Here is a 12678-nt window from a genome sequence, read left to right on the forward strand (position 1 = left end):
GTCTCTCATGAATGAATAAATAAAATCTTAAAAAAAAATGGAAAGATTATGAAGTTGTCAGACTTGAAATAAGTTGGCTTATTAAAATTTAATCTAACTTGGCCTAAAAAGTAAGTGCCTCAAGAAAAAAAAAATCACATCCCCTTGCCATTGTTCAACTGACAAAAGAAGTTGTTGAACCTAAGTTTGCACAGTCTTTGTTAATTTTTCATCATTAATATTTCATACACTCCTGTTTTCTTAGTTACAGACCTATCTCCTTTTCCTTTAAGCTATGAATTCTTTGAGAATAGGGGCCTGTCTTAACTCAGTACAAGATTATAAAATAGTGCCAGATGATCCTGTTAGCTTAAATAATAAAAAAAATAGTGAATTATTTATCTGTGTATAGTATAGTATATTATGGGCCAGTAATTTTTACCCTCTTTCCTTAGACTGTAAAATACAGTGAATGTGGAAGAATGGTAATACCCGTAGTCCTACTTCTTGCTTAAGTTTACTACTTCCTCTTCTCAGTAACTGCTCAGTTTGGTTTACTGGAGTGTATGACAAACTTTTTACAGTCTCCTAAAACGCCTGAAGAGGGTGGGGAGGCTGTACTTAGCAACTGAATTGCGATCTCCTGACACCAGTCTGAACCACCTCACCAGTAGGGGGAGAAAATGGTAGTAGTCCTCTCTTTACTACTGCCTTAACAAGGGGATATTCTTCTACTACCCTAAATATCCATAATAATAAGACTGTCTTCATTTCATTTTAAACCAGATTCTGTTAATGTCCTTTGATAGATATTGAAATGAAACACAGAGGGGTTAGGTAATTTGCTCAAGGTCATGGTTAGGTTTGTTGGTAGGAAGCTGGATTAGAATACATACAGTTTGGCTGCAAAGCCTTCATTCTCAGTCAGTCATGGTGCTATTACTGTATTTTTCCTAGATAAGAATCTCTGGAGATTATTTTTCTTAGGTTATAAGTGTAAAGAAATTTAGGCTCCAGGAATTTAAGTAGCTTGTCCAAGAACACAGCTAATAAGTAACAGAATCAGAATTTGAATTCCAAGTAGGCTGACTTCTTGAGGCCTTAATTTTTGTCATCCTCTATCATTATTTTATATCCTGTCAATTTCTGCATTTTAACTTGCTTACCTACTAGAGGTACAAAACTCATTTTACTGCACTTTAATGCCGCTTGTGTTTCCTGATTAAAATGTGTGTATATATAATATGTTCTCTTTCTAAAAATTTTTAGTTTATTTATTTTAGAGCATGAGCGGGAGGGGCAGAGGGAGAGGGATAGAGACTCTCAAGTAGACTCTGGGCTGAGTGTGGAGCCATCGAGTGGGGCTCAATCTCCCGATCCTGAGATCATCACCTGAGCCGACCTGAGCCGAAATCAAGAGTCAGAAGCTTGACTGACTGTGCCTCCCAGGCGCCCCTGTATGTAAACTTTTAATGTATACATATTTGTATATACATATGAATTCCCTGTTGTCTTTTATAATTTTAATTCTCAATTCCAGAGTCTTGTGACATGAGATTCTTTTCATTGAAATTGTTTATAAGTGGAAGGAAAGTGTGTGCACGCACATGATGTATATAATAAAAACATAGTCCATGCCTTCAAGGAGCTTGTGTTCTAGCTGGGAAAGACCTAAGTATGGAAGTTTACTTAGAACAAGAAAGAGGATGTACCTGTTTAAGTCTTAAGTAGGTGAATTTATACACTGGATACTTTGGAACAAGTTAAAATTGCCTATATTAAAAAGAGGAATTTGTTTGGGGTGGGAAAAAAAAACCCTGAAGATAGAATATAGGATACTGTTACCATAGTGGTTTCATTTTCACTTGTTTCGAATATCAAGATGGTATTTTTTATGTATCCATGTGGAGATAGTTAACATAATTTTGTATGTCAAAATATTTGCATATCTTTAATTTGGCTTAAAACTAGTTTATATTTTATGTTTTAAAGTACAACTATGTGAATTAATAGCATATTTTAGTATCTTGGTACAGTTATGATTACAGGCTTTTTCATATATTGATGTCCAGTGTTTTTTGTTCTTAAATTCTGGCATTCTTATATTATCTGTATCTTCTGAGTTTTTGTTTTTCTTTTTATGTTTTGGTAAATAGGCTTAAACACATGTAATAACACTAGCCCTGAAATACCTATTTAAAAATAACTTGTTTAGGAATAATATGGCAATAAATAGTATATTCTTTTGTTACCTAAACTCTTCACAACCATTATAAGTTACCTATTTTTAAGATTACTTTTACACTCTAGTATTATATAGGTTGCAAAGATCTTGAGAGAATGGAAGGGTGAGGGATACCATTCATAAGTGCATGTGCTCAGTGGAAGCAGAGTAGATTTGAAAGAGCATGTGTTTAGAATTAGGCACAACTTTACTAATTTATATGCCTTTGGATAAAATACTTAGTTTTTGTGTCTTTTTTCCCCTCTATCGTATGGGAACATACCAAGGTTATTCTATTAAATGAGAATGTACAACACTTAGCACATTATGAATGTTCAAAAATAACTGTTATGTTTATGAATAAAAATGCTAGATGATAGGAGAAAGAACAAAGATTGAAGGGAAACCACGATATTTTCTTTATTTTTTTCTGTTGGGAACTATCTGACTTATTTAGTAAATAGAGAAAGAAGGGGAAACCTAACTATAAATTGACACTTCTTTGACACTTCTTTGTAGCTTTGAGGAAATTAATTTTCCCTAAAATCTTACTTTCTTTATGTTACCCTATGTCTTTTTGACTTACAAAATATTAATCTAAGAATTTTAAACAATAGTTTTATGCAGCTATTTAACAGATTTTAAGGCTTTATTCCATTTCCAGATGGGAAGGTAGAATTATTTAATTTCTTCAGTAAAATTGAAATGATCCGTAGACATTTTGAGCTAGGATTTTTACATTGTGAAATTTTTGTCTTTTCTCTTTAAAAAATATGACCTGATTGACTAAATTCAACAACCTACAAATTGTTAGTAAATCTTAAATTTCTTTGTTTGAACTTCTTTGCATTTTTGAAACTAAATACACTTGGTTTATTAAAAATTATCTTCGTAAAAAAAGAATAAAATAGATTTGTGTTTTTATATTCTCAAAATATTTCTCTATCTCTTTTTATGGGTTCACTGCAGACACTCTTATTGCAGCTGTCATTATAGGGTTAAACATTTGCTATATTGTAACATACGAAAGCAGTTAAGCTGTTTGGAATTGTTTACTTGCTAAAACCAGTGTTAGTCAGCAGAGGCAGTACACCAGATTTCCTTGTGGCTTTTAGTGGAAAATGTTAAAAGCGCACTCATTTTTCAGTTATAGAATTTTTCAGTTTGATCTGGATTAGTCACAGAACTGGCATGAACCTTCTAATTGTGAAGGCTGTCCAAATGCACTATTTTTTTCTCCTGCTAGAGGAAGTTACATCCCGAGCAGTAGCTCAGATCTCTGGTAAGTGTAACATGTGAGCATTACTAGGCATTTCATCCTGCGGTTCTGCAGTCTTTGCTATTCAGACTGTTGCTCAGTTGGAATGCTTCTGTGGGGCTGATCCTGATGTTCGGTAGATATTTTTTAAGGACCTACTCATTTGGAGGTATCCGTGGCGATTTGCAAGATCATCTGAGAAACAGGAAAGCATCTGAAATCTACTGAAAAGGATAACTGTAGCGGTTTTCACAGTGGAAGGAAACTATATTGGCACAGAGCAGATGATTGAATAAAGTAGTTGGCTCAAAGAAGATGCACAGTCTGCTGTTTTTTCCTGTGAATGAAGACTATTTAATGGAAGCTGTATTCATGTGGAGATCAAAGGAAACACTGGAATGATAAACTACTGGGCTTTTTTCCTTTCTTTTTTTAAATGAAAAGCCTGAAGCAGTAATTTGAGCTCAAATGCCTTCTAATTTCTTCGCAGCCTGCCTGTACCATTAGGATCCACTGCTAACACTATTTCTGCCTGGTGCTGTGCCCTTTTGCTGGAGCAGCCACAGACAACTGCCTGATGGAGAAAGAATGAACGCTCTCCCTTGCTTATGCTATCGATGGGAATAAAGCTATCTGTGTTTCTTCTATTATATGGGATATCTGGATTAATCAAGCTGTATTCTAGTACCAAGAGTCCTATTGTCTCTTGTGGTCTGACTCATCGCATGTAAATGTACTGCAGCTTTGCTATTAATGCAGTGTTGTTGTTGTTTTTTTTTTTTCTTTCCCAAACACAGAAAGAATTGTCAACCTCTGAGCCTTATTTTAAGAATTTGTGCTGAGCTCTAGATATTTTTTTCTGGATAGTATCTGCATTAAATCAGAAGCTGAAGAAATGAAGACAAATTAGAAGTGGAAACAGAATAGTGAGATTTTTTTTTTTCTCAATTATAAGCAAGTCAGCTACTGGTAACTGTATGACCTTGCAGGCAAGAGTGGGTATAGCTGTAATCATCTCTGTCACAGTAATTGTTTCTCATTTCATTTTGCATTGTGTGGTGTTGTCACTCCAAACAATGATCTTTTTATGCAAGTAAATTTCTGTGAGACAGAGAGCAATGACTATTTTGTTAGGAGAAAAATATTTTTAAATGAGCTTATATTGGACTCTGTTTTAGTTATCGACATGTTGATATGAAATATCTTTTAAGTATTGCAGTAACCCAACAGAAAATAGTAGAATTTTGTTGATTTTAGGAAGTTATGTTACATAGTCATAATTTTAAACTTCAGTTTTTCTGATAGTACTTATTAACTTTAAAAAACCAGCTGCGCTGTTCAGAGAATGATCGTAACTGTTGTACAGAAGAGGAGGAAAAACTACTTGTGCTCTTCCAACTGTGACTTTTATCACATAGCTTAGAATTTAGTATTTTAAAAGAGCGAATGAGTCGTGTGTGTATTGTTGTTTTGGAGGAGGTAGAAGATGAATCTCCTGCATTCATTTCTAAATTGCCACAGGAAAATAAATCCCTACATTCATCATCTTCTGGAAGTGTATTGGTAAGATATTAGAGTTTATGTTTACTATCTTCTACTGAACTAGCAGGGTAAATTTTATCTGTTGAGAATAAACATAAGTTGGTTTCCGCTAGTTTCATTAAAAACCCAAATTAAAGCAATATAGATGTGTAAATATGATAGAGTATCACTTGTGTATAAAATGCACACATTTCTGATTTTTACTTCTTCAGATGTTTAGATAACATTTCAGACTTTACTTACTATCTCTTACTCTCTTAAAAAGACTTTTTAAAAATAATTTGAGAATTGTAGTTCTGGCAACCACGTTTCTATTTTCATTTTGTGGTTTTAAAAACTGCTGTAGCAAGAATGAGGAACTGTATGTTTTAGGAAAGGTTGACTGCTGCTAGCAATACTGAGGCACAACCTTTTCTGTAATGAATTTTATGTATTTACAGGTAGCACTTTTATTTAAAAAAGAATCATCTTTAACCTTCCTTTTAATGTTGTTGTCAATTGGTTTCTTATTTGTCTAGTATAATATGATACCTTATCAGAGAGGCTGTGGTGTTAAGAAATTGTTATATTTAGCCATGCACGTGTTTGCCTTTTCATGTTATTCAGGTGTATGATATTTTTTGATCTTTGAATAGTAGTGATTTTCATCAATCGTCAGATTTTATTTCTTTGGATTTATATCTGTATAACATATAATGCTAACCCATGCAAGTTATTTAACACCCCAAACAGAACTTTCAAAAAGGCCCACCTTCCTGGGCCTCAGTGTGGCCTAGGAATGACTTGTCTGACAAGTTATGTCTCACAAGCAGATGTTGAGATACCACACTTGTATTTGGAAGAAAATTTGTTTTTATCATATATATGTATATATACACAAAAGGCTTCTACTCGCAAAAAATGAAGTTTTATTGTGTTTATTATCTATGTAATTTTGGTCATACTGAGTTGATTTTTTTTTTTTTAATTAGGCCTTTTTTATTCAGGCAGGAATCCTATACTTTCCTATGATTTAACTTCATGAAACTTTTGGTTAATGTCAAAAACCAAATTGATTATCGTTGGTAAAAGAAAGAAAAAAATTAGGTTTAAAAGTTATGTGGGAATATCTTTAGAATCATCCATGCAGTATGATTAATATTTTTATTACTCTCTTGTATTTTAGCCATCACTGGTGCAAGCTATATTTAATGGAGATCCTGATGAAGTTCGAGCACTAATATTTAAGAAAGAAGATGTTAACTTTCAGGTAAAACAGTTAATTCACTGATACTGGCCTTTAAATCTACTTGTAAAAACTGTAGGAATTAAGATTTTGTTAAAAAGATATAACACATTTCTGTAACAGGTGTTTTAAATGAAGGCAAAAGGGTCTTGAATTAATTACCTCAAAAGAAAAAACTAGACATACAGTCAGTGTAAAAACTATAACCTGAATAAATGAGGATCCAGTGAGGGTCATTTCCCCAGCTTTTTACTTGGAAATTTTTCACAGAAAAGTTTGAATAAATATTCTGACTACCCATATACCCTCCACAAAGATCCTGCAGTGATAACAGTTTGCCACATTTACTTTCCCTCTTACATTTACACATATCACATATATATATATATGTATATATATATATATACACACGCACATACATACATACATACATGTATGGTTTTCCATTATCTTTTGATGAATCTCCTTGAAAGTAAGTTGTAGATGTCATGACACTTCACTGTTAAATACTTGTATGCATTTTAGGTGAGCATTCTTTTTTGTGAACGAACTTTAAATAAAAGACATTTCTATTAAGTTTATAATATATCTAATTTTATACAATATATATAGTTTGAGATCAAATTTGTTTTCTGTAAATAAGCATTGTAAGCATTATATACAGACTCATCTGTTTGAGTCTGTCAGTAAAGAAAGACATATTTGAGAAGTCTCCAATCTGAAAGATATAGTGATTTAACATTCAGGACTGACATGACAGTTTTATAAAGATTGGGTATATGGATAATTTCCTCTGTGTTTCTCTAGTGGCCAGTAGTTAATTTACTAAATTGAGGCTAAAAATACATAATTTACTATAAAAAAATCAGACACATAAATGTGTGTTACTATTACTGGAAACACACAACATTTTCCATACATAATTCAGTCCTCTGAATTATTGGGGTTGAGGGGGTCTTGAGTCATAAAGTTGCTATAGCAACACCAAGACAGATGACCTGAAATGATAGGTGTAATTCTACAAGTCTGCAAGGTCATCTCAAACTCTCCCCTTTCCTTCATTCTTTCATAAAATACTACTGTGATAATATTAAGTAGATATAAAAAAAAGTATCTTTTAAAAGTTGGAGTATCCAGGGGATCCCTGGGTGGCTCAGCAGTTTAGCACCTGCCTTTGGCCCAGGGTGTGATCCTGGAGTCCCGGGATCAAGTCCTGCGTTGGGCTCCCAGCATGGAGCCTGCTTCTCCTTCCTCCTGTGTCTCTGCCCCTCTCTCTCTCTCTCTCTACATCTATCATGAATGAATGAATGAATGAATAAATAAATCTTAAAAAAATAAAAGTTGGATTATCCAAATAAATTTGATCTTTAGCTAAAGTGGTTCATTCTCACATTAGGTAGTAATCAAACAAAGTGCTATCATTACATTTTTTAAAAACCTTCCTAAGTGAATTGCCTTTAAGTTTATATTTATTGGATACATGTACCTAATTCAGGGTGTATTTATTTATGTATATTTTTTAAAAATATAACTTACAGATTTATTTGAGAGAGAGAGAGCAGAGTTAGCAAGAACACAAGTCGGAGTGGCTCAGAGGGAGAGGGAGAAGCAGGCTCCCCAGTGAGCAGGGATTTCCCCATGCCTCAGCCGAAGGCAGATGTTTAACTGACTGTGGCTCAGGCGCCCCAGTACATATTTTAAATGGAGTGCCTGGTTACTTTACCTAATTGAGGTGTCCTGAAGAGTTTACTTTTCTTAGGACAGAAAATAGTGATGGTGTATAGACTTATGAAAAGGATGAAAATGGCTTTTTGTTCTGTTTAACTCTAGTTTTTTGGGTTTGTTTGTTTGCTTGTTTTCTTAATAGTACTAACAAATCTTATCTTGGTGAGAAAGTTTGCACTGTAATGCTATTTACCATGATTACTTTCCATTACTACAAAGTCTCATAGCCAATTCTGCTTTCTGCTATAGTAATCAAATTATTTTAAATTTAAAAAATTAATCTTTTTGTGCATCAGTTCATTCTGGTATGATATCCTTGGGAACTATTGCATATGTGTAACTAGTGTGTGACTCCCTCCCTTTCCCCCAAAAAACATTTATGAATTTTAGCCTCTACTTACAGTTTCCTTTCTTTACTTTTAAGCATCATTTCTTAACATCTCCTAACTTGTGCCCTTACTCTGAAACTAAAAGCGAGGTTAGTATTTCAAATCAGTAGGTCCTTCTTGAGAGTGGATGACTCTTCTGTTATCTTTTGTGATTCATGGGGTTTTGACAAGTTTTTTTTACAGCTGCTTTTTGGTCTTTTCTCATGTGACTTCATAGTTAAGAGTGTTGTCATAATTTACAATGTGTTAAATCTGTGGCCATTTTTCTAATTCAAGATAGTAAGTTTTTTCTTTTAAGAGGCAATGTATACATTTGTTTAGTAAAACAATGTTTTGTGTCATATAGAATGACTCTTGATAGGTATATGTTTAAGCTTCATGTCTGTAACAATGGTGTTTTTAAAAAATAAAGTAATTGAGAATAACGTCTTTTTGAAACTTAAGGTTTTTCAAGTTCTTGTTTATAAATTTTTAGAACAGATATGCAAATTTAGATTTGTTTCTGTACTGTTAAATATTGTATTATTTTGGATTTATTATTTTTACTTTTTTCAGTAATGTCCTGAAGTTTTGGTTACTACGGACCACCAAATGACATCATTTTATTAACACATCTAATTAATTTTTAACAAAACTTTAAATTTACAATGCTTTTATATTATTTGGTCTGAGAAGGAAGTCCTCTATTGTAGAAAGTAGGTAAGATGATTTCACTAGAAAGTACTAGCGTTTCATATTTGGAAGCTTTAGACCACAAGTAATTGAGTGCCTAATTAAATAAAGATTTATTGCTTATATAATAATTTAATCCAGAGCAAGGTGATTTTAGGGTTAGTTAAGACAATAATGTCAAGCTCTGGATGAGCTTCTCTGTGAGAGTCTGTTTTCTTACAGTATTTATGACTGCTGCCTTATGTGCGTATGAGAAACAACCAAATAAAGTGGAAAGGGGCCACACACTACAAGTTTTCTTTTTTCGTTTTTTATTAAATTTTTTTTAAAAAGTTTATTTATTCATGAGAGACACAGAGAGGCAGAGATACAGGCAGAGGAAAAGTAGACTCCCTGTGGAGAGCCCAATGTGGGACTTTATTCCAGGACACCAGGATCATGACCTGTGCCGAAGGCAGACGCTCAGCCGCTGAGCCACCTAGGTGTTCCTGTTTCTTTTTTTAATCAAGCAAAAGCACCTTTTCCAAAATCTCCTCAAAACTCCCCAGAACCTGGTTCTGTTGGATACTGGCTTATTCTAAACAAGCCCACCACCAAAGGTAGAATGGGATTAATTTTTTCCTTAGGTCAGTCATTGTTTATTACCTGATTCATCCCCTGGAGCAAGAATAGAGGCTTAACATCTGGTTATATTGCCATTCCATATATGGAGAAAATCAGCATTTCTTTAGGAAGACATAAAGGGGGAAATAGTTTGGATAGGTAACCTAAAAGTCACTTGGACCTGGAAGAAGCACTGTTAATCGAAAAAGTGAAACACAGTCAAAAATTTATAAAGGCAGAGTGGTATGTATATATAGTGTAAAGAATGATTGGAATATAAGTTATTAGACCTAAGTACTCATATTTTCTTACCTTATTTATATACATAACTTGAGCAAATCGATTTAAGTTCTTTGGGACTCACTTTCTTTTATTGTAAAATGTGTGGGTTTACAATAATGGCCTTCAGTCCTTTTTCCACTCCAAATTTCAGATGCTCTAAAAATTCAGAATAATCCTGAATGACCTGCTTTTCCCCAAAGGGTTTCATTTGTATTTCTAAATATATGTAGCCAATATCATAATTATTACTTACTTTCCCTAGGATTTACTAGAAACCTTAATGGCATGTTGTGGAGCCCAAATAATGAAGTCTGAACTATTAATAACACATTTCAAAGGAAAAGCCTAACTTTGTAAGAAAATTATTTTCTACACAAAGAAGTTGTTTTCTTCCATCCAAAGTGATAGAAATTGGTGTTAATTATGGAATTTTATTTCAGAGACAGTGATAGGTGTAAGCCTATGTTACATGATTCAATTCATACAACAATCTCATAAAGTTGGTAGAATAACATTTCCATTCCACCAGTAGTTAACAAAACTTAGAACTCAGAAAGGTTAAACATTTCCAGGATCAGTAAATATAGCAAAACAGGGATTTGAACCCATGTCAGACTTGATAGTAACTGGGTAAATAAAGTAAATTGGAGAAAGAGAAATCTTTCTCTTTTATCAAATAGTGCCATAAAGTGTAATGCTTCACATATGGATTTCTCCCCCTAAAAGTTATGTCCATGTTCTATGGATTCCTACCTTTTAAACTGTAACACAACTACGATCCTAATTTTCATGGTACTATTAAATGTTATTGAGTGTTATTAAGTGCTATTAAGTGTTAGCATTGCAAATGAATGAATACATAAGCCTCTCTGGTATCTAATTTTTTGGCTGGATAAAAAATGTCATTCAAAGTAATATCAAACTAGGGGAAATTATAATCTAGCCAATGCTGTTTTTAGTGTTTAAAACAGAGGAAGACTTGGATTATGAGTGACACCTTTTAAACACAAAAGAGTTGATTTAAGAACTAGTCAATAAGTAGATCTTTCCTATATCTTATCACATAACTTAATATTTTTGAAAATGCTTTCTTATATATTTTATTAGATTGTGAATTTAGCTTTGTCATTCAAAATATTTGGGGATTGGTTTGCCAAATTGCCTTTGAAATTATTAACATCTTTTAAGCTTTCAAAAATACCTTCTGGGATCATTAAAATGATGTTGATTTTACTTTGATGATGAAGTGGTCAGCAAGTATATACATATACATATCACACAGATTATTAGGTTTCATGATTATTGTAATAATATTGTTGGCAGCTAACCCAAAGTAGTAAACTCTTAAGTTTGTACAGGTTGCCTGAATTCCTCCCACCCCCATTCTTTACCATGCTTTTTAGTCTTTTCTGGAAATATGGAAGAAATGCTCTAATCTTCAACCAATCTTTTTTATGATCCCATGTCATTTGTTCTGGTGTCAGTATTCCAAGCTGTTGATGTTTCTACACTCTTAAAACTTCTCTGAGTTATTTGAGGTCATACGTACTCTCTATCGTAAAACAGTGCACATGTACACACTGTACGCACATGTATGGTCATCCGTAGGTACTCACAGTTACTAGTGTTGGAACCCATAACTCTCAGCCCCATCTCAAGTATACCCACCCAACTTCCAGCTGGCTTCCATGCAACTTGGAATAGAAATAGGGGAGTGAAGAAGAGAGAAAAACCAACTCAGTAAACACTCAGGAGAGAATTCCTCTATAGTTTCTCCATGCCTAGAAATGGCACCTCTCTTTTGTTCTTGGCAGTGCTTTTAGATTTCAGCCTCAGATTTTTAAGTTTGCTTCACCATTATTCAGTTTTCCTTGAAGATCTATAAATGAATGTATGTACTAAATGTCATTGTGACTTAAATGGCTTTTGGGTGTTCTGAAACAAAGAAGATACTGTCTAAATGAAACCAGCTATTTGTGCAGCTAGAAACTGGTGGTGACTTATTTTTTATGTTCCAATCATGTATTGTTTTTTTATTTAGCATATATATATATTTTTCACATCTTTCATTTTTTAGCCCTAATACATTTGAGGAATATGTATTGGGAATGTAGTATATTAATCCATATTAGTAATGAAAGCTTTCTCATTTTTCTTGATAGTCATATAGTTTTGCATTGTTTATAATGTAATTTATTTTACCAGTTCCCCTTTTATATAACATTTGGATTATTTTTAATCTTGCTAATAGAAAATAAATTGGGATCCAAGAAAACAAAAATTCTGCTTCAGTGGACATGCAAAAATTATAGAATGTTTGTATTTGTAATGAATTATTAAACAAATTATTGTCTTTCCAGATAGACTAAATGTCTTCTAAGTTCTTTGAAGGAATTTTAGTGGACATGTATATATAAGTAGGTGTTGGGTAAACAATGATATTTTTAATAGAGATGAAGTATCTTGTATACTCAGAAATAAAGCTGATTTTTTTATACTTATAATCACATATAAATAAATGATTGAAGTTATATAGTATAGCAAAATTTTGTAAATGCTGTCCTAAATTTCAGATGGAGCTGAAGTTATTAATTGGTCTCTTAGGTCTTAGCTAGCATGTTAGCCTTTTTTCCCCCTAAGTTTGAATGAGATACATAATTGACATACAATAAATTACATATACTTGAATTGTACTATTTCTTAAGTTTTGGCATATGTATATACCTATAAAACCATCACCATAATCAAGGTAGCCAACATTTCCATCACTCTCAAAAGA

At 33.0% G+C, this 12678-nt stretch overlaps 1 protein-coding gene across 15 annotated transcripts in view; it reads left to right on the top strand.

The window, feature by feature from the left end:
- The window catches only part of ANKRD28 (ankyrin repeat domain 28), a 192946-nt gene that overhangs the window by 75850 nt on the left and 104418 nt on the right, over window positions 1-12678 (top strand). For 8 of the 15 annotated variants that reach the window (XM_072726806.1, XM_072726807.1, XM_072726801.1 and 5 more), the window contains one exon: window positions 6169-6252. In XM_072726806.1, the coding sequence (XP_072582907.1) occupies window positions 6169-6252 (84 nt within the window). Of the gene's footprint in view, window positions 1-1623; window positions 5025-6168; window positions 6253-12678 lie in introns of those variants that run through there. The other 7 variants (XR_011995261.1, XM_072726810.1, XM_026006452.2 and 4 more) reach the window with 6 other exon arrangements.

Source organism: Vulpes vulpes, chromosome 11 (assembly GCF_048418805.1).
Source record: "Vulpes vulpes isolate BD-2025 chromosome 11, VulVul3, whole genome shotgun sequence".
Taxonomy (NCBI): Eukaryota; Metazoa; Chordata; class Mammalia; order Carnivora; family Canidae; genus Vulpes; species Vulpes vulpes.